At 46.6% G+C, this 25,060-nt stretch overlaps 1 protein-coding gene, 1 long non-coding RNA gene, 1 other non-coding gene and 1 pseudogene across 15 annotated transcripts; 3 read left to right on the forward strand and 1 right to left on the reverse strand.

Moving 5' to 3' along the window:
* Positions 1-6,603: 6,603 nt before the first annotated feature.
* On the reverse strand, positions 6,604-10,119 carry LOC120699605 (CLIP-associated protein-like). 13 transcript variants are annotated; one of them, XM_039983642.1, is made up of 5 exons: positions 9,411-10,119; positions 8,079-8,153; positions 7,713-7,778; positions 7,377-7,478; positions 6,604-7,078 (listed from the first exon to the last, which is right to left on the reverse strand). In XM_039983642.1, exons 1-5 carry the CDS (start codon positions 9,435-9,437, stop codon positions 7,034-7,036), a joined length of 315 nt encoding a protein of 104 aa, XP_039839576.1. In that variant the 5' UTR covers positions 9,438-10,119; the 3' UTR covers positions 6,604-7,033. The 13 variants fall into 13 exon arrangements, 6 of the variants coding, with proteins under 6 accessions (XP_039839576.1, XP_039839552.1, XP_039839567.1 ...); XR_005685526.1 differs by adding an exon at positions 7,858-7,991 and having other exon boundaries at positions 6,637-7,478; positions 8,079-8,213; positions 9,411-10,112; XR_005685527.1 differs by adding an exon at positions 7,858-7,991 and having other exon boundaries at positions 6,637-7,478; positions 9,411-10,095.
* Positions 10,120-12,606: 2,487 nt separating this feature from the next.
* On the forward strand, positions 12,607-13,254 carry LOC120653871 (annotated as a pseudogene).
* Positions 13,255-18,898: 5,644 nt separating this feature from the next.
* Positions 18,899-21,616, forward strand: LOC120651788. Its single transcript, XR_005666320.1, has 3 exons — positions 18,899-18,961; positions 20,142-20,212; positions 21,310-21,616. It is a non-coding gene; the product is annotated as an uncharacterized LOC120651788 (long non-coding RNA).
* A 1,849-nt stretch (positions 21,617-23,465) lies between these two features.
* Positions 23,466-23,604, forward strand: LOC120658251. The gene has a single exon (XR_005668564.1). It is a non-coding gene; the product is annotated as a small nucleolar RNA Z247 (small nucleolar RNA).
* The last annotated feature ends 1,456 nt before the right edge of the window (positions 23,605-25,060 follow it).

The following is a 25,060-nucleotide window of genomic DNA, read 5'->3' on the forward strand; positions in this document are numbered from 1 at the left end:
TCTGTTATTACTTTGCATCGACCAAAGGATGTCGAGACTGCCGTAGCTCTTGCTGTCTTGCAGGAAACTGAGCTCGAGAATGACAGAAAGAAATCTCTGTCCCAAGATTTATGTTGGCAATTCCTCAAGAAATTCAAGCAAAGCCGGATATTCTTATGATAAGGCCAAGAACAAGATTGACCCCAAGCTTCCTGATGACAACAAGAGCAAGGACAAGCTGGACCTCCTGAAATCCTACAGAAGAGAAAAAGGCCTATGTTTCAAGTGTGGAGAAAAGTGGAACAGACAGCACAAGTGCCCACAACAAGTACCTCTACACATTATTGAGGAGCTCTTGGAAGTCCTGGATGTCTTTGATACCGACAGCTCTGACAGTGATGATCTGACCACGCCACTGGACTCATCTCTGATGGTAGTATCTTCTTCTATGACAAAAGCCACTACCAAAAGAAGAACCATGCAGTTGAGGGGCATGATTGGCAAACAGGAAATTCTGGTGCTAGTGGATTTAGGCAGTATCCTCCTTTGTCAGTGCTGATCGTGTGCAACAACAACAACTTCCAGTCTCACCAATTCCTGCAGAGCAGTTCACAGTGGCAGATGGCAATTCCATCAAGTGTGCTGGTATAGTGAAAGATTTACAGTGGTGGACTCAGGGGATTTCATCACTCAAGACATGAGAGTGTTGGCATTGGGCAGCTTTAACATCATTCTGGGTGAAGATTGGCTAGAGTGCCATAGTCCTAAGTGGATCCATTGGAGACACAAGAAGATGAGATTCACACATGAAGGAAAGAGCATTCTGTTTGAAAGGTCTGCAACCTGATGCTTTAGTTTGTCGACCCGTCCACTACAAGAAACTGAAAGGACTGTTAAAGAGAAACAATGTGACACATCTGGTTCAGCTGAGCAAAGCACACCACATTGCCACTGACCTGAACCAAATCAATGAGGGGACTGAGCAAACTGGACAACCACAACTGCCACCAAGCATTAGCACAGTCATTGATCAGTTTCCTCAAGTGTTTCAGGAGAGCTCAAACCTTCCACTACACCGACATTGTGATCATACTATTGAGTTAATGCCTGGAGCTCACCCTGTCAATGCAAGAGCATACAGATTACCACCTGATCAGAAAGATGAAGTTGAGAAGCAACTGAAAGAGATGCTACAAAAAGGGTTAATACACCTAAGCTCCAGCCCTTATGCTTCTCCAGTCCTCTTGGTTCATGAAAAAGATGGCACTTGGTCGTTTTGCATCGACTACCGCAAACTGAATGTTGTGACAGTTAAGAACAAGCATCCCATGCCAGTGGTCAAAGAGTTGTTGGATGAATTGGCTAGTTCTTGCTGGTTTTCTAAACTGGACCTACGGTCACAATATCACCAAATAAGAGTGGCTTCCAAAGACATACATAAAACAACATTCATGACTCATCAAGGTCTATATGAATTCGTGGTAATGCTGTTTGGGCTAACAAATGCCCCTGCTACATTTCAAGGACTCATGAATGAAGTCTTTGCACCATTGTTAAGAAAAGGAGTGTTGGTTTTCATGGATGACATTCTGATATACAGTGAGACTCTAGAACAACATGCTCAGCTGTTGACAGCAGTACTACAGATTTTGGCTGATAATAGCTTGTTTGCTAAGCCATTCAAATGTTCCTTTGCTCAAGAGTCTGTTGAATACCTGGGTCATGTGATCTCTAGCAAAGGGGTGGCAACTGATTCCAAGAAAATACAGGTTGTCCAAAACTGGCCAACACCAACAAACCTGAAGGAAGTAAGAGGGTTTCTTGGATCGACATGATACTATAGAAGGTTCACTAAGCACTACAATCTGATCAGCAAACCACTAACATCACTGCTCAAAAAAGGAACACCATTCATGTGGAGTTCAGCAACTCAGGAAGCCTTTGATACATTGAAATATGCTTTAGTATCAGCCCCAGTTCTGGCTTTGCCACAATTCCAGAAATCATTCACTATTGAAACTGATGCAAGTGATGTGGGTTTAGGAGCTATATTGATGCAAGATGGTCATCCAATAGCCTTCCTAAGTCAGACACTGTGCCCTAAGAATGCTGCTCTCTCCACCTATGAAAAAGAATGCTTGGCAATACTATTGGTAATTGATAAGTGGAGGCCATACTTGCAGGCTCAACCATTTGTGATTCGTACTGATCATAAAAGCCTCCTATATCTGAATATCAGAAGATCCATACAAAGATCCAGCAGAAGGCATTGCTCAAACTAATGGACCTGAACTACACTATTCAGTACAAGAAGGGTGCAAATAATGCTGCAGCAGATGCTCTATCCCGCAGACCAGATTCAACAATCTTGGCAATGTCCTCATGCACTCCAACCTGGATAGAGAACCTAGCAGCTGAGTATGCTGATGATGAATTTACCAAACCGATGTTGACTGAACTTAGCATCTCCAAGGACAATGACAAAGGTTATCAGTTAATCAATGGAGTAATCAGATACAAGGGTCATGTGTGGGTGGGCAATAACTCCATAGCCCAGTAGCACATTCTGCAGGCCCTCCATGACAGTGGTATTGGTGGTCATTCAGGTTTCAACGCTACTTATCAACGCATCAAACATCTGTTTGCATGGCCAAAATTGAAAGATATAGTAAAACAATATGTGCAGTCTTGTTCTATCTGTCAACAAGCAAAGACAGAACATGTGTGCTCACCAGGGTTACTCCAACCTTTACCAGTTCCATCTGAGTCATGGTCAATAGTCAGTTTGGATTTTATTGAGGGTCTGCCCAAGTCCCAGAAATAGTCTGTAATCATGGTGGTGGTTGACAAATTCTCAAAGTATGCACACTTTTTACCACTGTCCCACCCTTTTACAGCTCTTCAAGTGGCACAACTGTATCTCAATCACATTTACAAGTTGCATGGCCTCCCAACAGCTATCATCTCTGATAGAGATAAGGTGTTCACAAGCCAAGTGTGGCAGGAGCTTTTTAGACTGTCAGATACCAAACTCCTCATGAGCTCCTCCTATCATCCGCAGATGGATGGACAGACCGAGAGGCTAAACCAGTGCTTGGAGACGTTCCTACGTTGCTTGGTTCATTCCTGTCCAACCAAGTGGCTAGATTGGCTCCCCCTGGCTGAGTATTGGTACAATACCACTTTCCATTCAGCACTGGGAAAGACCCCCTTTGAAGTTCTATATGGTCAATCTCCTCGACACTTGGGTATCTCTGATATTTCTGTATGCAAATCAGCAGACTTGGAGCAATGGTTGCAAGAAAGGGAATTGCTGTCCAAACTAATTCAGCAGCAACTTCTGCAGGCACAGCAACGGATGAAGCATCAAGCAAACAAGAATCATTCTGAAAGACAATTTGCAGTGGGGGATTTGGTCTACCTAAAGCTCCAGCCCTATGTGCAGTCATCAGTTGCACTTCGCAGCAACCAGAAGCTATCATATCGCTTCTTTGGACCTTACAAGATCTTGGCTTGTGGCATACAAACTTGGCCTTCCGGAGCAAAGCAAGATACACATGGTGGTCCATGTTTCACAATTGAAGCAACACATTCCGCCGATGACACAGGTCAGCACTGATTTGAGTTCTGTCATTACTGATGAAAGAATTCCTATACTTCCAGTAGCAGTTCTGGAGAGCAAACTGGTCGCACAGGCGGGCACAGTACAAAATCTCGTTAAGATACAGTGGTCTGGCATGTCTCCGACACTGGCTACATGGGAAGACGCTGCTGATCTGCGCCGGTGCTTTCCATCGGCACTGGCCTGGGGTCAGGCCGGATCTAAAGGAGGGGGGAATGTCAGGATACCCCAAGTGTGATGGATTGTAGACAGTATATGGGCCTTAGGCCAGTCTATTGATTCGGGCCCATGTCTTGGGCATGAGGCGGTTACCAGGGTCGGCCTGTGACCCTGCTGGATATATACTCGCGAACCGGGTTGAGAGACGGTTACCGATGAACTAATCGAGGAACATTTCCTCCCGAACTCTTCCCTCCCAACTCTGTTCTTCCCTAATTCTAGCCTATCCCCCTCTAATCTTGCTCTCTAGATATCTGGGATCATTACAAGTAACTGCGTTGTCTGGTCAGGCGATCTGGTAGGTGTTGTTCTGTTTGTTGATGGAATCAACGATTTGTACACTCGAGTCTCTCATAACAATCCCTCTCATCCAGGTACATTTCGACTATTCTTAACAACCCAAGAGAAAACGCAACTATACTATTGAGCTATGCTTTATTTTTTGGGGGTTCCATGTTTTTACTGACCTGCTCGTCGTAGTATTGCTGGTAAATGCTAAAATACTTCAGTCCGACCCAAAATGGTAACTGATTTGCCTTATGTACTTAAACTTTTTTTTTCATCACAACATCTCGTGTATAGAAACGTCATAGACTCGAAGCAATCTGTCGTGTAGATAAAAGTTTCAGTTACAGCCAGGGTTTACAAATCCGACCGGTCCGGTCAAACCGCCGCCCTCCGGTAGCGGTTTACCGGACCGGTTTGACCGGAAACCAGTGGAAGTCAAACCGCCGCCTCCGGTAGCGGTTTACCGGACCGGTTTGACCGGAAACCGGTGGAAACCGGTTAAATTCAAATCCAAATTCAAAATCGCATGTGCAACCGGTTCCGACTGGTATACCGACCGGTATGACTGGTTTGAGAATTTTTCATTTTTTTGAATTCAAATTTGAATTTTAAATTGGGGCCGGTAGACCGGTTTACCAGCCGATATGACCGGTTTGGAAATTTTTATTTTTTTGAATTTAAATTTGAATTTTGAATTGGGGCCGGTTTGATACAGGCCCAAACCGTAACCGGTCCGGACCGATTTGACTGGTAACCGGTCAAACCGGACCGGTTCCCACCGGTTTCGTTAACCCTGGTTACAGCCTAACGAAGGCGGACGAATTTGTTTACTGTTCTCTGCAGCCGTAAGTAGCATGGGGCTTCTCATCTATCCTTCTGTTTTAGTTATGCTCTACCGTAAAAGCAGCTTGATATAAGTATAAAAAAGCGAACTGTGGCTATATTTGCCTGATTTAAGTCGAAGAAGGAATCAAAATAATGACTGAAAAGGATAATGGATTCTCTTGCAGTGTGATTCCTCCAAATCAGTTTATTCCGTTTCAGTTTTCTGTTATCTTCATGATACATTCAATTGAAAAGTCAGTGTTCTCTGTTCTGTATTTTGTACTGGTCCAAGCGTTGCTATCGTTGTCTCTCTTTCTGTAGTTGGAGTGTTGCTGGCAATTTCTGCAATGCTAGGCTTCTGTTATCATCGAAATCGACAAAAGCATTTACCACTAGCCCTTGGTAAAACATTGCGTTCATTCCAAATTCTTCTTTAGTACATTTTTCTTCTTCGCGATTTTTATACATTTTTATCGGCCATCGTAAATGTTTGGAACAGAACAAGACCATGCTCCAGGGCCCAAGCCTACGGCCAAGAATTTAGACCTTGATGCTATTAAACTTGACACCAACAATTTTGCGAACCAAAATTGTATTGTTTCTGCTCGATATAGAACTATCTTCAAGGTAAGTTGTCCTCTTAGTTATGTGAATCTACTAAATTCATATGAAGAATCTGTCATCTTTGACTTTGCTCAGGGAACGCTACCAGATTTTGGGGATTTGGCAGTCAAAAGACTAAATACAGAAGCAGGACTTGAGGAGCTAAAAAATGAGATGAAAATGCTTGCAAGGCTTGACCATCCAAACATCATAAGCATGCTGGGATCTTGCATAGGGAATAACGAGAACGTGATATGCTATGAACACATGCCTGGTGGTAGCCTTGATGCAGTCCTTTTTGGTATGTATTTCTTGTAAATGGGTACACAGACCGTTTCACAGTTTTAATATGATTATATCTGCAATTATTGTAAGAGTTTGGAACAGCACATGCATGGTGATCTTATTCAACTTATTAGATCTGCGGTGTGCAGCTGAAGATGAAAAGAGCGCAGTCCCCGACTGGCCTTCACGTCTTCAAATCATGCAGGGGATTTGTGAAGGGTTGTTATATCTGCATGAACATTTCAGAATCATTCACCGTGATATAGACCCTAGCAATATCCTACTTACAGAGGGCCTGATCCCTAAAATTTCAAATTTTGGTCTTGCAACTATGCTTGATCAAGGTCAATCTGAAGAGAACGATGAGAAATTTAGGGGAACACGGTGAGTGTATTCTGCATCCATACCCATTATTTTCCGGTGGAGTGTGACGCGCAGTGTCGACCCCGACAGAATTCTTACTAACTAATGAATGTTATCATATATTACCTAGTAGATACAGTGCTCCAGAGCTGTTTTACGGCAAGTCATACTCAATGAAGTCGGACGTGTACAGCTTTGGCATTGTACTTCTGGAGATTGTCACAGGCTGCAATGCTGCATCGTTTTTCAGAGAAGATACTGATGACCTCTCTACATATGTAAGTCAATGGTTTTACTCCACATTGTCCACGTAAAGCTAGCCTGCCGCAGGCTGCAGGTATCAATATTGTCATAAAGAATACTAGAATATTAGGCGCGCGATGCGCGCCCTATCATTTAAACAATCAAATAAAAGTAGATTAAAGGTAATAAAATGTATAATTAAACATAAGTAAAGCTTATTTGTCAAAAAAAAGCATAAGCAAAGGTAATGAATGTGACAAATGACATGACAAAATCACAGTATATGGTTATAAATACATTGTTAATATTAACATTTAAACAATGTGGGTACACTATCCCATCATAAGTGTCTCATATCCGGTGTGTTCGCATGTGCTCGTCGATGTGCTTGAGCTCGAGGTAGTGCTGGAGCTCGAGCTCGACCAGGACCATGTCGTGCCGCCCTCTGGCCACCAACTGGGACCAACCCACCGTGACGCGCCGCCGTTGCCTTGCCTGCCCAACGCTCCAGGCCGCAGCGGGCCATGTTGTGTCCGAGCTGGGCTGTCGCGCCCAAGGCCCCAAGCACGGAAATTAGCCAGACCACGCTGCAGTGGCGTCCAAGCTCTAGGCGTGCACAATGCTCATCAGCTTTTTCGGTCGACATAGGAACTACAGATAGATTCAGCATAAGATAGATATTTCCCTAGCATATTTCAGTTACGGTCTTTCTTACCATGTTCCTTTCAAGGGAACAGACTCCAATTGACAAATGTATAAGCTCAAGCTGAGTTCAACTTCTACATATTATGCTCCTTTATGGCCTAAATAATTGACCCCTTAATTGTTCCTACAACCTTTTGGTACAGGTAAATTCGAGGAGATGAAGTACAATAAGAACATGTGCCCAAAAAGATAGTGCCTTATTAAAGACGGAATCTGTAGAAAAAAGTGGGAGTGGATTAACAACCTTGCGGACATATGGGCTGTGGTTTTCAAAAGCATCCAGAAGTGCAGGAAAAAATGTTGACAAATGAGCCATGAGGTTTTCCTGTGACAATCGATTCACAAGCTGCAAATAAGGAAGAACAAAGAATAGCAATAAGGGAGATGGGAAAGATAAGGTAGCTGTACACCTCACCCAACTCATAACACGGGCCAAAATAAGACAATGAGCTGTACACATGCAGCTAAATACTACTTGACTCCCAGTTCTATCAACGAATTTACATATGCCAAACTGAGGCTAGTAGTGCAGCTTTAAATTGGTTGCAGACACGAGAAAGGTAGGAAACTTGGTGGGTACCTTGCTCAAACTATTGATGATGATAATAATTTTCTCATCCTGGCAGGGTAATTGAGAAGATATGGCCTACATATTTACAAGAGGGAATCATAATACTTAGAAACAAATTAAAAGAACAGTGGAAGTGGGGGAAAAGACAAGCAACCAGTTGTTAGAGGCCCTTTTCCACCAGATTCAGTTCAAAAGATATTCACAGATATAACACTAACAAAAATGGCATCCCAATGGGTCAAATTGTGTGACCACAGTTTTCAAGCAGAAATGAGCCTAATATACAACCTGCAGTGACAATGACTTAAAACTTAAGAGGCCAGCTTTATAGTTGCATCACGAAATGCAAGCTGAAACAAGCATTAAGTGTATTACCTTCAAGGCAGCGTCTTTGGTTGCATGCAGTAATTTAACTATGAGAATTTCGATGCAGCTCTCCATTGCCTTTCTCTGGACGGAAAAGGCAAGACAGGGGTCATTTTCAAGGAAGATGACATTCAATAACGGCACCTGTAGGAAATAAGTAGTCACTGCTAAGGAATTTCAGAGACGCCTACGTGCTTTTCAAGAATTTCAACCAATAGAGAAAGGGCTAGCTCTCTAGTGGGTACATCTGGATCATCAAGCATCTCAAGAAGCAAAGACATCTGGTGTAAATTCTGAAAATGAGTTCAAGATGCAGTCACAGACTCACAGGTAAACAAAGTAACCAGTGGACAACGAATACCCTAAAAAATTACCATTAAGGTGACCTATGAATATGTTAGTTAGATTGTTGAATCAAGTTTCTTTGAAATGTTGAAATATCTAAAAATGTACAAAATCGCAAGTTCTCTTAATTAGAACCATTTTAGATAGCACAAAGGCAAATCCAAATGTGAATTTGGTTAGTCCCAGTTTGATATATATATATATATATATATATATATATATATATATATATATATATATATATATATATATATATATATATATATATATATATATATATATATATATATAAGCTAACGAAGTTGGTCAAGATATTGTATCCTCATTTTTACCACATCTCGCACAAAGAAATATGAATACCAATGAACCAGCTTACTAATGCTTTTATAGAAAAACGGACAGACAGTTCATAAAATGGTGGATGGATATGTGCGACATGTATGTTTCTTTCTTCTAGTAGGCAGATAGGAACCCACTGTTTGATTGGTATTGGAGTTAGGAGTAACGAAATGCGTGCCTGCAAATCAATAGCGCAAATGCAATCATGCATAAAAATCAATGTAGTACCAATATTCTATCATGTGCTGTTTTTAATAATACAAGTTTGATATATGAAAATCCAAAGTAGCCAATATATTAGGATGGATGGAGTATTTTCTGAAAGTTCGGTCCACAGCAAGCATTTTATTTGTTCTTGAGAGTGGTTCCAGTTAAATCTAGGGTTAAGTGCAGGAGGACATGCAGCGCGGCCGGCGAGGCACGTGCGTTGGCAACACTATCAACAAACAACAAATCAGGTTCCTTCCGTCTCGAATTGACCTTGCTTGGCCTTAAATCGAGCTCTCCTTCCTAAAATCGAACTTCTCCTCCTTCAAATCGACCTCGCCAAATAGAGAATCAAGCTCCTACTCCCTTGAATCGACCTCAATGAACTGCGAATTAAGCCCCTCTTCCCTGGAATCGACTTCACCGAGGCACGCAAGTTCGGAGATATACCTTGGTCGCAGTAGCCAATGTTGACATCGAGGAGGGAGTAGTCTAGCGCGGTACGACGCCGCCCATGAAGATGACGGTGGCGGTGACAAGCTTGAGCAGGCCCATGGACCAGTCCTTGCGCGGAGTGGGCGGGAAGTTGTCGGACTCCTCGTTCCCCATGGCGGCCCCAGCCGCGCCGGCGCCTGGGACTTGAGCGTCTGTTTAGAGTCGCTGCCCCACATCTCAAATCAAAAGGAGCCACCGCCGGGCGTAGAATCAGGCGAGATCGAGCCCTCATGTCACCGGGATCGGAGGCCCGACCTCTTGCACCTACGGGAGAGATGAGATCGGGTGGGGCGAGTGCCGCTGGTTGTCTGGCTGGCCTATGGTGGAAGGGAGGTGGGGGCGCCCTTTGTGCTGCCGACGCGGTGGAGGGGACGCTGGGGAGCCGCGTGCGCAGGTCGGCACGCGGAGGCGGAAGGGGCCGAGATGGGGAGAGGACGCTTAGCGGCGAAGGAGGGGAGCGCGCGGAGGGCAAGGTCGCCGTCGAGTGGTGGAGACGTACGGGTTGGCGAGCCAGAGGAGGAAACCCGCGAGCATGAGGAGGAAGAGGGCAGCGAGGGAGAGGGCGGCGGCGGAGAGCAGGAGAGGGAGGGAGGCGGCCGCAAGGAGCCGGTGAGGAGAGCGGAGGCAGCGGCAGGGAGCAGGAGAGGAAGGGAGAGTGAGCGGCGGTGGGGAGGAGGGAGAGGGGGTAGGATTCGGGTGCGGCGGGAGGGGGCAAATGAAAAGCGCTAGGCGGGGGTGTTTTCGAAAAAATGACAGAATTCTCGAAATTTCCTTCTTTGTGTTGAATTAAACATTATTCTGAGGACCTGATTGAACAATTTACTAACGAGTTTACTGTACAGTCCAGATCGTCTGGGTTCTACTGTGATTCTCCAAAAATAGGAGGGTTTTTTTTGCAAAATATTCGGAGCACAGGGTGAACGACACGCGTCCATTCTTTGCCGTGAAGAGCGGAGGGAGCAGCAAACAGGGGTAGATTTTAACCATTGCGATGTATGGCAGCAGACTCAACAAGAATAGCATGTTCAAGATTTTAGATCAAAATCAAGTTACATTGCTACACGAGTGTTGTCCATGTTTGAAGTATTGTATGGTTCTTTTTTCTCAATGTAACCTTAAGTTATTTCTGATGTTTCGTGCAGGTTCGTTGTAACGAACATGGCACCATTTATGCTATTTCGAGTGATTTTGGTGATCGAATGACAATGCAATCAATAGACTAATGGTTTTGTTAAGTGATCATTTCTAGATCCCAGGGATGAAGTAAAAAGGCCATGCAAAGCAAAACACGAAGAAAGAACTCAAAGAAACGTTGAATTAGACGAGTTCTGCAGAAAACAGAGGCACCGGAAGAACCGATGCCTTTAGCATCGGTGCATCCGATGGTTTTCGGAAGATCTGACGCCCTGCTTTGGTGCAAGTCTGTGCGCCTTTGGAGATCAAGTGAAGAAAGAAGTGAAGCACCGGTTGAACCGACGGCTTCAAGATAGGCATCGGTGCATTCAATGTACTATGTTCCAGAGACGATGTCAAGCGCGCAGGAGCCAAGTCTTCAGCACCGGTTGAACCGGTGATGCATCGGAGCATAGCACCGGTGTAATGACGTCAGCAGAAGAGAAAGAGGCCAACAGCTAGCTGAGAGCTGTGAGTGACCAGTTTAACCGACACCCTGTCATCGGTTAAACCGGTGGTGTCACAGACAGTGCGTCAGAAGCTCAACGGCTACTTCGGGTCTGAGAGTGACTGGATGAACCGACGCCACCCCAGGCAGAGGCATCGGTTCATCCGATGGTTCGCAGAATTTTGCTGACCGTTGAAGCAACGGCTCCACGACTTGTAGGCCTATATATATGGCATCCCCCGACTATTTGAAACTTGCTGGAGTCCCAATACATCTCATACACATCCAAGAACACCTCCAAGCCATACAAGAGCTCATTGATCATATCCTTAGGTTTTAGCACTAGCTTTGTAAAGTGTGAGTGCTAGATTAGCTCTTAGTGAGTGAGATTGCAAGTCCTTGAGCCTTTGTACTGTGGTTCTCTAGTGAACTAAAAGAAGAGCTTGGTGCGCCGGCCCCTTGGAGCTGTGAAGCTCACCGGCAACGTCATCGACCCTCCGCCTTAGTGTGGAGCGGCGACGACAACATTGTGCGGGGTTCGGAGACCCCTCCTTCGTGGGCAATCTCCCTTAGTGAAGATCGGGATCAAGGTGACCTTGATTGTGTTCACGGAAGAGACTTGATTGCCGGGAAGCGATACTTTTAGTGAGTGCTTCAACAACGTGGACGTAGGGGCGTCTTTGTGGCAAACCGAACCACGGGATAAATCCTCGTGTCGAGAGTTCGCTTCCTCTCATCCCTCCCTTTAAACTTCCGCATTTCATATTGCAACTTGTGTGCTTTTACTTTCTTAGTGTAGTATCTTGCTAGGATTGGCTATAGGTTGCAAAACTCTTTTGGGATGAGGGTTTTACACTAGGGTGAACCGTAGTTGCACATTTAGATAGCTTGATCTAGTTTAAGTTTTGTGCAAACTAGTTGGAGTCATAGGCTAAGGTTTTTAGAGTGCTTAATTCACCCTCTCTCCTTTTAAGCTAGAGCACCCGATCGCTTTCATTCGTCAACATTGGACTCACGGTACGGCATATCAGTTGAAGAATCCAAGAATGGGGGATGCTGCTCTTAGAGGGGAGATTCAAAGATGCATCCATATAGGCGTCCGTTGCGTGCAGGATGATCCGGCCCTGAGGCCTCTCAAGTCGTACATTAGGAACACATTAGCAGCAATTCGTCCTTAGTTTGTCGTCGAATCACCTGTTCTCTACTAGTACGAAATCCAGCTACTTGACCTGGGTTTCTTCCAGGGCTATAAAAAGTACAGAACACAGTATAACGTACACGGTAATATGCCATCCGGATTTGACTGACACCCGTTAAAACTGACGGCGGCTTGATTGCTGCCGTACGTCTCCCTCCGCCAACACCCTACAGCGAACCGTTTGATACGGCACGTGCTTCTGTGTGCTTATTCACACACACAGCAAGCCGAAAGGCAACTATATAAGCCCACGCAGTTGCGGGCAACCTCAAAACAATCAAACCAACCAACGCACAGGCACAGATTGAGAGAGAATCTGACCATTTGAGGCAATGGCCGCTGCATCAGCCTTTGGCGTCATGGCGATCGTCCTCCTTGTGGCCGTGTCCACCTCGCCGGTCGTGTCGTCCCTCCGGCCAGGCCTCGGCGTCTGCCGCGCCAGCGGCTACCTCCCTGGCCGATCCGGCAACTGCGTCAAGAGCAACGACCCGGACTGCTGCGAGGACGGCAAGAGGTACCCGCAGTACCGGTGCTCGCCGCCGGTGACCTCGAGCACGCCGGCCACGCTGACGCTCAACAGCTTCGAGAAGGGCAAGGACGGTGGCGGCCCGTCCCGTCGGAGTGCGACAACTCGTACCACAGCGACGAGGAGATGGTCGTCTCGCGCTCTCCACGGGGTGGTTCAGCAACATGGCGCGCTGCGGCCACCGCATCAAGATCAGCGCCAACGGCAACTCCGTGTACGCCAAGGTGGTGGACGAGTAACAGAAGCACATCCTGTTCCATTCGGAGTGACAATAGTCCCCTCCACATAACACAAGACCCAAGCCCCCGCGTCGCCCCCCGCTTGGGCGACTCGGGCGGATACCCTGTCCCCGGCCGCCGCTACACCCACTACCCCCTCCTCTCTTCCCCGCCGTCGCCGGAGGGGGCTGCCGGAAGTCCGCGCGGCTCCCTAGGAGGGCGGCGGCGGGGACTCTCCGAGCCGTGCTCACGGATCTGGCGGGGGACCATGGCCGGCGGTGGAGGCGCCCGGGGGCTCGTCGGCGTCGCGGAGCCTGGCGTGGAGACGGCGACGACGACGTGCTCGGTTAGCTGGACCTGCGCGGCGGGGGCCCTCGCCGGCGTGGGCGCCGGTCAGTGGCAGCGAGGCCCATGGAGCTAGATCCGGCACGGCGCTTGCCGGATCCGGCGGCCAAGCTGCTATGGCGTGTGGGGTGCCCCCTTGAGCGCGGCCCCTGCAGAGCAAGGAGATGGTGGTGGTCGTAGCCGTCAACGGCCTTGGTCGTGTGACGGCCGGTGCGAGCAGCGACGACGAGGTGGAGTCTGCTTCGGCCGGTGGCTGTTTGAAGGCTGTCGGTGTCGGAGCTGGCCGCGGCTCGAGGAAGCTCTGCGGCGGCGCTACACTTGGGAGGGCCTCCATGGCTCTGGCCCCGAAATGCCAGGCTGAGTGCGTGCAGTGGATGAGTTTCATCGGGCGAAAGCCCAGCCGGCTTTCCTGCTGGCGGTGATGGCGACGGCGTCTGAGGGCGTCGTTCTCCCCGTTGGGGGCGTCATCTAGGATCCTCATCACTGTTGCCCGGGTTCTCTGGGTGAAAACCCTGTCCGCCTTGGACGAGCGACGGCGGCGCCTTCGGCGTTGTCACCTCCTTGGAGGCGTCATTTTCAGAGACCCTTCTCGGCCTGCGGCATTGCCGGTGTCACTGTGGTCATGGGTGGCTTCTGCCGGTGGCGCGGCAAGGCAGCTGGTGTTGGTGGATGGCTCAAAGGGGGTTGCCGATCCCTCATGGCGGTGGCCAACTTATGTCGGCGGCCAGGGGTCTTCGCATGGGTGTCGATTCTGGCTGCTTGCAGCGGACCGCGGCGGCTGGCGTTGCTTGGCAACTGCCAGTTCGATGTGGGACTGCGTCGGAGGACGGCGCTCGCAGCAACGACACTGTGGGAAGACTAGATCTGCAGCGGACTGCGGCGGGTTGCTCGGCATCGCTCGGCAACTCCGGTGCAGTACATCGTCGAAAGACGGTGCGGACGACAGCTTGGTTTGCTGGCTTGATGGTGGAGCTGTGTGCGCGGGTGGTGCACGAGATGCTACTATCCAGCGGGTGTGGCCCTTGTCTCTGTTGGAAAACTTGGAAGCGGGGGCAACACAACTCTTCATCCTGGCAGCGATTTTGTAGACGGATTTGCGATCCGAAGTGCTGAGGCGGGCGTGGCGAGGCCCCCGCGTGAGGCGAGGCGACGAGTGAGGTGGAATCCAACGGCGGATGTGGCGAGGCCCCCGCGCGTTGTGTGTCGTGGTGACGACTACAAGACATCCTGAGTTTGGTCCGGATCCGGTGGTTTCACCCTGTTGGATGGTTTGTAGTGTTGCAACGGCACTACGGCGGTGGGTCCCATGTGACGGTGGCCTTCTTCGGTGCGGTGCGGTCTATGTTTTCTCGTTTCCAATCAGTGCGAAGCTAAATCTGACGGTGGCTACAAGAGGGGGAGATGGTTGCCAGCCGCAGCCCCAGTGGAGTGGTCTCACCCGTGTTGACGTCCCAATCCGACCGGGTTGAGTTGTTTGAGTGGAGTTGTGTTCGGCGCGTGTTGTGTCTTTCCAATCCGCCGGTGTTGTTGTCGTGTTTCTTTTCTTTTTCCTGGTTGCCTCCCAGAGCTGTTTCCTTATATTTTTTTTTCTACTATATTAATAGAAACACACTCGTCAAGTGTTGTTCGTTCAAAAAAAAATGGTGGACGAGTGCGACTCCGTGCACGGCTGCGACGACGAGCACAACTTCGAGGCTCCCTGCGCCAACAACATCGTCGACGCCTCGCCCGCGGTGTGGAACGCCCTGGGGCTCGACCAGAGCACCGGCGAGCAGGACATCACCTGGTCTGACGGCGAAGAGTGATCATCAGTACAGCACTACAGCTACAACATCCGGACTGGGTCGTTTAGATTTGTGTTCGATTTGTACATTTCTTGACTTCTTGCCCATTGGCTGTCTCCGTACGTAGCATGTATTCATATGGCCAGACTAGTTATTGATGTATAAGCTTACGCTATTTTCACGATTGTTGCCTTGTAAATATCAATATCTAATATTAAATAAAAGTGAGATATATACGTGCTAGCTCATTATTAATCATACACTGTTTCTTCTTGAGAGTTTGAATGTGGGCTCTCTATGTAAAGTGAAAAATTTTCTCTTGTTTGTTCCAATATTGTACTCTGGGATTTGCTCTTCCGTTTTTTTTTAATTTTTTGCTCTTCCTTTTTAATACAACAAATAGCTCTCCTGCCAATTCTATTTCAAAAAAAAACAATTAATCATACACTATGTTTCAATTTTGACTGAAATTCTCTGATTTTCAGTCCTATGCCCGATAAAAATCCATACCGGGCTTTAAATTTTGGCCCAGTTTAAATATTTCTTTTGGCCCCACAGAGTCTATATGGCTTATAAATTTTCACATGAAACCTATTGCAGTGCCGGTAACTACTCAAATGCGGTCAGGCTTGCAGCCCTCTGTTGCAGTGCCACTCACCCGCACCGGTGTCAGCCTCTCCGTGAGGAACGACGTACAAGGGGGAGAGGAAGATTGTGCGCCAACCTGATGTACGAATGCTAGATACAAATATGAATACACAAATGACTATAAATACGAATACTTAATTGAAACTAAAAAAATGAAAATAGCATAAACTAGAAAAAAAAACACTTGTCCCGTTGGTAACACCAACGAGTGCTAAAATCCCGCACCATAGGAGCTTGCATGGCGACCAATTTAGTACTGGTTGGTGTTACCAACTGGTACTAAACTGTGTTTTTAGACTTAGTACCGACCATGCGGTACCGGGCACGGAACCAGTGCAAACCGGGGATTCCGGCCCGATACAAATTAATGCCTGTTTTTCTAGTAGTGATTGCTCCTCTACATACAATTTTAGATCTTTTCGGTAACTCTCTCAAGCCATTCTTAATGGGAGTTTTATGGAGAGTTTCATGATATTAAATAGTATCATTTTTGCTGACATGGTAAGGAGAGAGAATGATGGAGTTTCATGGGATGTGAGGAGAGTTTCATCACTATGAAACTCATCTGGCACAATTACCTAGTTTTTAGTCTAGATAATTGTGTCCATAAAACTCCTACTCTCAAAAAAAAAAAAAGACCCTCTCTCTTTTATCTACACCTCGCCAATGCAATCTAAATTCTAGTGGCGTCAGCTAGCATATAGCCCGGCCGCTACAGCCTTACGCTCGGCGCCCGTCCTCTGCGCGTCCGCCTTGCTCCGATCACATGCTCTCGTCGTTTGCTCAAGCCGGACAGGAACGCAGGAGCGGACCGGGAGGCTGCGCCAAGGTACCAGCGGCACAAACGTTGCATCGTCTGGTGCACCGTTAACTTCCTTGCTGGGCCAGCCGCATATGCCGAGCAGCGCATGTGACAACACAGCGCACCTGGACTGCTCTGGTAGAGGCCTTGACTGCATTTGCATGGCTGCTGGACTGATCCACAGAGAGGACCGGAGCTTCGCTTCGTTCGCTCCTTCGCGACGTAGCCGCGCGTGGTGGTCCTTCGAGTTCGGCCGGTGGCGGGCTGAGGCCGGCCGGCCAGGCGTGGCTCACTACTAGAAAACAAGTCAAAGATTCAGATTAAAAGTACCACTTATTATTTGAACCGGTACTAATGTGAGGTATTAGCACCGGCTACAATAATAACCGGTACTCTTGGCCTGCGCCGAGCGCTGGCAAGGCGCGCCACGGCACAAACTGGTGCCAATGCACTAACAAAGGCACCGGTTAAAACTATGACCCGGTACCAAATGGACGATGCATCAATGGCACCGGGTAGTGGTACGACCCGGTGCTAATGGAGCAGACATTAGCACCGGGTCATGCCATGACCCGGTGCCAGAGCTGTTTCTCCACAGGGTGATAAAACGAACCGGTACCAAATGTTTGAGAATGAGCACCGGTGGAAAAAACCACCCGGTACCGATGTCCTCGCGCGTCTGGATATTTTCGAGTGCTGACTGTCCTGATCTCTCTCGCGTCTCTCTACCCCTCTCATTTCTCCTTTCTCCTCTCATTTCTCCTTCTCCAGCATGGCGCGTCTTGCAGGAGCTTCAGCAGCGGCGGCTGGATCCGGCCAGAGCGGCGGGGGCCGGATCCGCGCCATTGGTGCTGCGCACGAGGATCTGTGGCCGGCCTCCTCCCCGGCCTCCTCTGCCTTTCCTCGTCTCGCCGGGGCGCACGGAGGTGCAGGACGAGCTCTGCCACGGCCGTGGCGGAGGGGCGGGCCATGGCGGCCAGCCGCTGCGCCCTCCACTCGCTCGCGCGCAGGGCCATGGCGGTGGCGGAGTCCGAGGCCCGCCGAGCCGGGGTGTCGGCGGAGCCGACCAGATCCAGGCCTTGCCGGCGGCGGCGGCCCAGAGCGTCGGCGCGGGAGGAGCGGCGGCCTGGCGTGGCCGCGCGTCAGCACGGGAGGAGCGGCGGCCCGGCATGGCCGCGTGGCGGATCTCTCCCCGGCGGCGCCTCTGCACCTACCTAGCGCCCCTGCATCCTCCAAGCAGCCGGCTCGTCTCCCTGGCCGTGCTCGCCGCGTTCCTGCTCGGCGCGCTCTGGCTGGCGAGCGCCCTCCACGTCTCCTCGGCAGGCGAGCAACTCCCGGCCGGCGAGGGTCTCCGCGGCGGCGAGCAGCTCCACCCAGCCGTTGGTGATTTTTTTTCTTTCTTTTTCCTTACTTTTCTGAAATAGAGATGGGTGTTGATTGTATCTATCCTGTGAACGATTCTTTAAATGATAAATCTATATATGAATTTTGTATATGTCGATCCAATATTTTGTGGTTGATTCTTGAATGATTGGTGGAAGGTGGGAAGAGAACAGAAGAGGATACGAGGGAACGGGAGAGGATGCGATGGAACGAGGTGACCGCCTTTGGTACCGGTTGTTATTTTCACCCAGTGCCAAAGAATACTTTAGGCACCGGTTGATTTACCCGGTGACGAAGAGAGACCATTAATCGCGGTTTCGGGGTATCTGTTCAAAAACCGGTACCTATGTTTTTTTTTCAACCGGTGACTACGGCTGTTTTTCTAGTAGTGGCTGCCGTCAGTCTGTCACGGTACCCCGAGCGTCGTCACGCTGGAGGCGATTCACGTCGCAGATCTACCCTACCCAGCCAAGCCAGCAGAGCGTTCAGTCCACACATGTGTCGTCCAACACGTAGGGGAGTAGCTAGATCGATAGACTGACAGATCCTGATAAATGTTTATCTAACGTGCCCCTGTTTGCGGGCGATGAATTAACTGAAGGAAACGCTTCTGTTGCCCCTGTTGGTACTACTGTTGTCAGGGATGGTTAGGGCGTGTCCAAACGGATGTCGCAATCTTCAGCTTACATCAAAGGAAAAGCTATCTGTCACTCAGGTGATTTGAAGACTTTGCTCACTCGATTTGCTGTGCGGTCCGATCTCATTTTAATCCAATCTGCGCCCTTTGTTTGTTTTGGTGCCATTTATCTCAGTGATCTGCGGGCCCATGTTGTCAGCCTTATTTATTTTTTTGATCCTTTCGTCTGCCGCCTGATATTTCTAGCTGCTCTATCCCCATTCTTCTTTTCAGTTCCATTTCGTTTTCTTCTCCCTTGTGAGCTCCGCTCCCTTCCTAGCTCGGCAAGGTGAGGCGATTTTCAGGTTGTTGTCGTCTCCTCCCTGATTTCTTTTCGATTTGCTCCCTTGTTTGTGGTTTTTGTTGTTGATTTGATCTGCTGAGGCGTTGCTGCGGGATATGAGAGATCCCAGCAGGCGGCCGGCGCATGCATCTGATCCGGCCCCTCCCCTTGGATTGGACCCTTCTCTCTCTCTCGCTCTCTCGCTCTCTCTCTCTCGCTCTCGCTCTCTCGCTCTCTCTCTCGCTCTGCAGGCATGGCATGGGCGTGGGTTCCTCCCCAACTGTTGCTGCGTTTGGGGATTGGGATTCCATTGTGCTCGGCCACGGCCAGCTCTAGCTGCTGTCCTCTGAATAGCTAGCCTGTATCTCGTCCTCTCTCAATCGATTTCATTGGCGTCTAAGCTGCATGCGTGTGTTATGTGTTCTCTGCTCTCTCTCTCTCTCTCTCTCTCTCCGCTGGAGCGCGCATGGCGGCCCACGTCGGAGGCCGTGCGTCCAGCCACCGAGGCCGAGGACGAGGTGGCGCTTGGGAGGGAGCGGTGCCGGGGGGCGTGGTGGTGGTGCTGCTGCTCGCGTCGGCGCCCGCGCCTCTCGTTACTGTTTCGTCAGGCTCTATCGCCGCCGTTCTATTTGGTTGTATCTATGACATGTGGGCCAGCTCTCCATTTGGTGAATTCTCAGACCCCTTTTGATGTACCTATCGGGTATTCCTGTTTGTTGCTAATATAATCTATATTAATATGTGACCATAGCACTAATATCAGTGCGTTGCTTTGCTGAATCTTCTTTAGCTACTATATGTACCTGATTCAAAGCATCCATGTTTTTCTGTTTATTTCATTTTAATGTGCATTCTGTCACTAACTAATTCAATTTCCTTCGGTACTAAAATATTTTTTAAGTTACTGACAGTGTTCCTAAGTCTTATTTACAGTGTTCATTACACTGTCATTTCAATGTTAGGTCATTGTAATTGTAGTGGTTGACTTGATTTTAGATGCAGTAACCTCTGCTTCCTGATTTGACTGATTCTATTGCATATATTTACTTTTGTACCTTTGAGAACCATATAAATTTGATTGGTTCCGGTGCATTGATTTACTTTTGTACTTTTGAGAACTATGGAATTATCTGAAATACCTTTTTCATGTTCAAGCAATTTGTTAGTCATATTGTATTAATCTAATTCATTTATTTCATCAGTTGATTCAAGCAAAAGGAGTTCGCTGTGACCAAACCAGGGCAAAATTTGAAGTATGGGAGGCCTCGAAAAGGTATCGTGATTTTGCCTTTCCATGCATGTTCTCTCATATTACTAATAGTTAGCTTGATGTTTAGGTATATGTATTCATGTTGTATTATTAAATTAAATTCCTCTTGGGATGATTCCTGTATTGATGTTTATGTGTGCCCTCTCTGAACTGTAAGTTGCAATTTGTATTGACAGCTTTCTGTGAATGTTTACGTGTGTCTTGTATGAACTGTAAGTTACCATCACTTTTAATTATATTGACAGTGCTTTTCTTATAAAATTACAGTGGATATTATACTGTAAGTTTCACATGTAGCGGGTGTAATTTTGTAGAATCTGACATTTGTATAATCTGAAAGTTTGCATTTGCATTTGTGGGATTATACAATGTGCCCCATAATTTCTGAAATTATGTATTCCATAGAAATATTTTGAGAACTTTGTATAATCTGACAGTTTGCATTTGCATTTGTGGGATTACACAGTGGGCACCTAATTTCTGAAATTTTGTAATACATAAAAAATATTTGAGAATTTTGTAATTTGGCATCTTTGCATTTGCATCTGTGGGATTAAACTAGGTGCCCCATAATTTTTGGAATTTTGTAATCCATAGAAATTTTTTGAGAATTTTGTAATCTGACATCTTTGCATTTACATCTGTGGGATTACACTGGGTGCCCCCTAATTTTTGAAATTTTGTAATCATATAGAAAATTTTGTACATTTTGTCTTCTTGTTATTTCTTTTTTTGTTTAAGTCAAGGTGCCCCATAATATTTTTGTTTCAGCTCTGTTTGAATTTTGTAATTTGGCATCTTTGCATTTGCATATGTGGGATTACACTAGGTGCCCCATAATATTTGAAATTTTGTAATCCGTAGAATTTTTTTTTGAGAATTTTGTAATCTGACATCTTTGCATTTACATCTGTGGGATTACACTGGGTGCCCCCTGATTTTTGAAATTTTGTAATCATATAGAAAATTTTGTACATTTTGTCTTCTTGTTATTTCTTTTTTTTGTTTAACTCAGGGTGCCCCCATAATATTTTTGTTTCAGCTCTGTTCATTCTAGTTCAATGTGATTAGCTGATTGATTATGTTTTGTTTTTTTCCAGTTATTTGCACTTAAGCAGAATGCTTTTAGGAGGGATCTTGTTTCCTGTGTCGGCTACATGCCTTTTCATGAAGATGTGAACCAGCATCCAAGAGTTATGAAGATGATATGAAGTTTTTGCTATATCTTGAAGAAAGAAGCTAGGCCTTTTGCTGTGCAGTCTTTTGGGAGCAAGTTCTAGGTTATCAGATCAAGTTCTTTTGTCTTTTGTTTTACTCCTTGTTTAATATTGGTTTGTTATTCTTTTTAATACAACTTGTAAGGGATATTAACCTGTTAAAACTCTAAATTATCTTATCTCAATGTCCTATTTATTTGTTCCTATAAAATTTGATATTTCAACTTCTAAAGTATATTAAGTTGAAGTATATTAAGTTGTTAAAACTCTAAATTTGTTCTTTTATGATTATTCAAACTTATTAATTTTTCATGGTTCCGTTCTGTAAAATATAAATATTTTAGCTCTTTTTGTGCCTTCTATTGGATCAGACCCACATTTTCAAAATGTGGATTCTGGTGCAATTTTGTTGTAGGCTATATTTCTTATTTTGTTGTATTATTTATTTTTTATCAAAATCTTGTTTTTGAGTGTCATCTATACCAAGAATCACTCAGTTGTTGTTTGTCTGCTATATTCGAGTGATTTGATGGGCTTCCTCGCTCGGGTGACAGAGTCTTCTGATTCACTCAGTTTTCTTTTTGGTTTTGATTCGTGTGATTTGCTTTGTCTTTTCACTCGAGTGTAGATGCCCCCCAAATCACCCAAGCAGGCTATAGACAGACCCCTGTTTTATATCATCCAAGTTTAAGTATCTAAGTTATAAGGCTACACGATGTTCTTGAAATGTTACTATCGTATGCTACAAAAGGTTTCCTGAGCTTGCAGTACCTACATCCCACGGGAGATGGAATCCTATCTGATATTTGTAGGATAGGTCCTAAGGTCTTGAAATTTTGACTTACAAGATTGGCGTTGGTCAAGTATACATGGAATGTCAAAGTTCTGTATATTGTTTGCAGTAGTAAAATGAGGATAATATATCTATACAATCTTCACTGATAGCAACATACGAGCATATTTACTTACTTATAAAGAACGGACCGTTTTTGTGGTACTTTGACTTTTAGTCCGTCATTAGACATCGACATGTGGGTCCCACACATTATATTAATTCCTGTTCTTTATGTCTGCTATCAATTTTTTGTTTCGTATGTCGCCTAGAGTCGCAGTTTATTCCCCGTCCCTATACAAGAGGTACTCGGAGGCGAACTCCGAATTCTAATTGGTTTACAACACAAAAATCAATCCAATCCATAAAATTGATCAAACCCAAACCTACGTCACCGGGCAAGAAGAAGAAGCGAGAATGATGTTAAGAAAGGTTATAATTAGATAAGTTTCCATTGATTGTAAACGTGAAGCAACAAGGATATGTATTGGTCTAGGACTCCTATAGATAGAATTGTTAATATTAGATTTCCTTGTAACGGAGTCCTGACCGAACCTCCTGTTGTTTCACATATATATGTAACGCCATGAGGAGGGCTTTTCTCTGATCATTGAATCAACACGCAGCCGGTGCATCGACCCAAGATAGGGTGACACCGTTCCTCCTACTGCCCTCTGATTTCTACATGGTAATCAGAGCCATCTAGTCAAAATAGATTGCATCTGTCATGGCTAGCTCATCTGCCGCCTCCAATCTTCTTCTCGGCCAGCCCATTGCCGAGAAATTGACGAAGTCCAACCATGCGCTATGGAAGGCGCAAGTTCGGGCTATAGTACGTGGTGCTCATCTTCAAGGATACCTCACCGGCGCCTCTCAAGCACCCGCTGCAGAACTTGTCACCAAAGGCGCCGATGACAAGGAGATCAGAGTGCCAAATCCGGCACTGGAGGATTGGGAAGCAACGGACCAGCAGGTCCTTAGCTATCTCCTTAATTCCCTGTCCAAGGACATCCTCTCGCATGTTGCTACATGTGCAACGGCGGCAGAAGCATGGAAGATCATAGAAGAAATGTTCGCGTCACAGACGCGGGCAAGAACCGTGAACACACGGATTGCACTGGCGACTACCCAAAAAGGGAGTTTGTCCGTCGCGGAGTACTTCGGCAAGATGAAGGCCCTAGGCGACGAGATGAAAGCGGCAGGAAGGCCGCTAGAAGATGAAGAATTGATCGAGTACATCATCACCGGGCTTGGCGAAGATTTCAATCCGCTCGTCACGTCTCTCTGCACTAGAGTGGAGTCAATCACTCTTGGTGAGTTTTATTCACAGCTCCTCAGTTTTGAAACTCGTATGGATCTTGTCTATGGAGGGAACCAGGGAGGATCGGCCAACGCAGCTAGTCGCGGACGTGGTCGCGGGAAAAATATCCGCGGCCGTGGCCAGTCTCGTGGAGGCTACATGCAGCAAGGAGGCCGAGGAAACAATGGAATTCGCGGCGGCTATGGTGGTCGTGGAAGCCCTGGAGGATGCCAAGGGCGTGGTGGTGTCTACAACTCCAACCGCAACTACAACAATAGTCAAAGGGCTTCATCCGATGAAGAGCCCTTGTGTCAGGTATGCTTCAAAAGAAGACATACTGCTGCTGAATGTTGGCACAGGTTCGATGAAGATTATGTGCCAGATCAGAGATTGGTGGCTGCGGCCACAAACTCTTATGGGGTGGACACAAATTGGTACATGGATACTGGTGCCACCGATAATGTGACAGGCGAATTGGAAAAGCTGACGATGAAGAACAAGTACCATGGGTCTGATCAGATTCACACAGCAAATGGGACAGGTATGGATATTAGTCATATTGGCCATACTACTGTTCACACTCATAGTCGTGATATTCATCTAAAAAATGTTCTTTATGTTCCACAAGCCAAGAAAAATCTTGTTTCAGTTCATCGTCTTGCTACTGATAACTCAGCCTTTCTTGAATTTCACCCCAATTTCTTTTTGATCAAGGATCAGGCAACGAAGAATACTCTTCTTAAGGGACGATGTCACAAAGGCCTATATCCTCTTCCTGCATCTTCAATAAAACAAGCCATGAGTGCCACCAAGCTACCTGAGTCAAGGTGGCACTGCCGTCTTGGTCATCCATCCTCCTCTATTGTTAAACAAGTTATCAGTAGCAATAATCTCCCATGTTTAGGAGAATCCTCTAGTGAAACAGTTTGTGATGCATGTCAACAAGGCAAAAGTCATCAACTTCCCTACCCTGTGTCATCTAGTACTTCAAAATTTCCTTTGGAACTTGTGTTCTCTGATGTTTGGGGTGATGCGCCAGAATCAGTTGGTAGAAAAAATATTACGTGAGCTTTATTGATGACTTTAGTAAATTTACTTGGATATATCTTCTGAAATTTAAGTCGGAAGTTTTTCAGAAATTTCAAGAGTTTCAAGCTTTAGTTGAACGTCTCTTTAATAGAAAAATCTTGGCCATGCAAACAGATTGGGGTGGTGAATATCAAAAGCTTAACTCTTTTTTTACTAAAGCAGGCATAGTTCATCATGTCTCTTGTCCTTATGCTCATCAGCAAAATGGGTCTGCTGAAAGAAAGCATCGTCATATTGTTGAAGTAGGGCTCTCTCTTCTTGCTCATGCATCAATGCCCCTTAAATTTTGGGATGAAGCGTTTCTTTCTGGAGTATATTTGATAAATCGTGTTCCTAGTAGAACCACTGGATATCGCACACCTCTCGAATTACTTTTTCAGCAAAAACCAGATTACAGGTCTATGAGAGTTTTT

The sequence above is a fragment of the Panicum virgatum genome, chromosome 1K, assembly GCF_016808335.1.
Source record: "Panicum virgatum strain AP13 chromosome 1K, P.virgatum_v5, whole genome shotgun sequence".
NCBI classification, from domain to species: Eukaryota; Viridiplantae; Streptophyta; class Magnoliopsida; order Poales; family Poaceae; genus Panicum; species Panicum virgatum.

Coding starts and splice junctions, on each gene's coding strand:
- LOC120699605 (XM_039983610.1), bottom strand. CDS start 8,350: ATGTCTTTGCTTCTTGAGATGCTTGATGATCCAGATGTACCCACTAGA. Junction 8,154..8,260: donor TTGAAATTCTTGAAAAGCAC/GTAGGCGTCTCT, acceptor TTTTCCGTCCAG/AGAAAGGCAATGGAGAGCTG. Junction 7,479..7,712: donor TCATCAATAGTTTGAGCAAG/GTACCCACCAAG, acceptor CCTTATTTGCAG/CTTGTGAATCGATTGTCACA.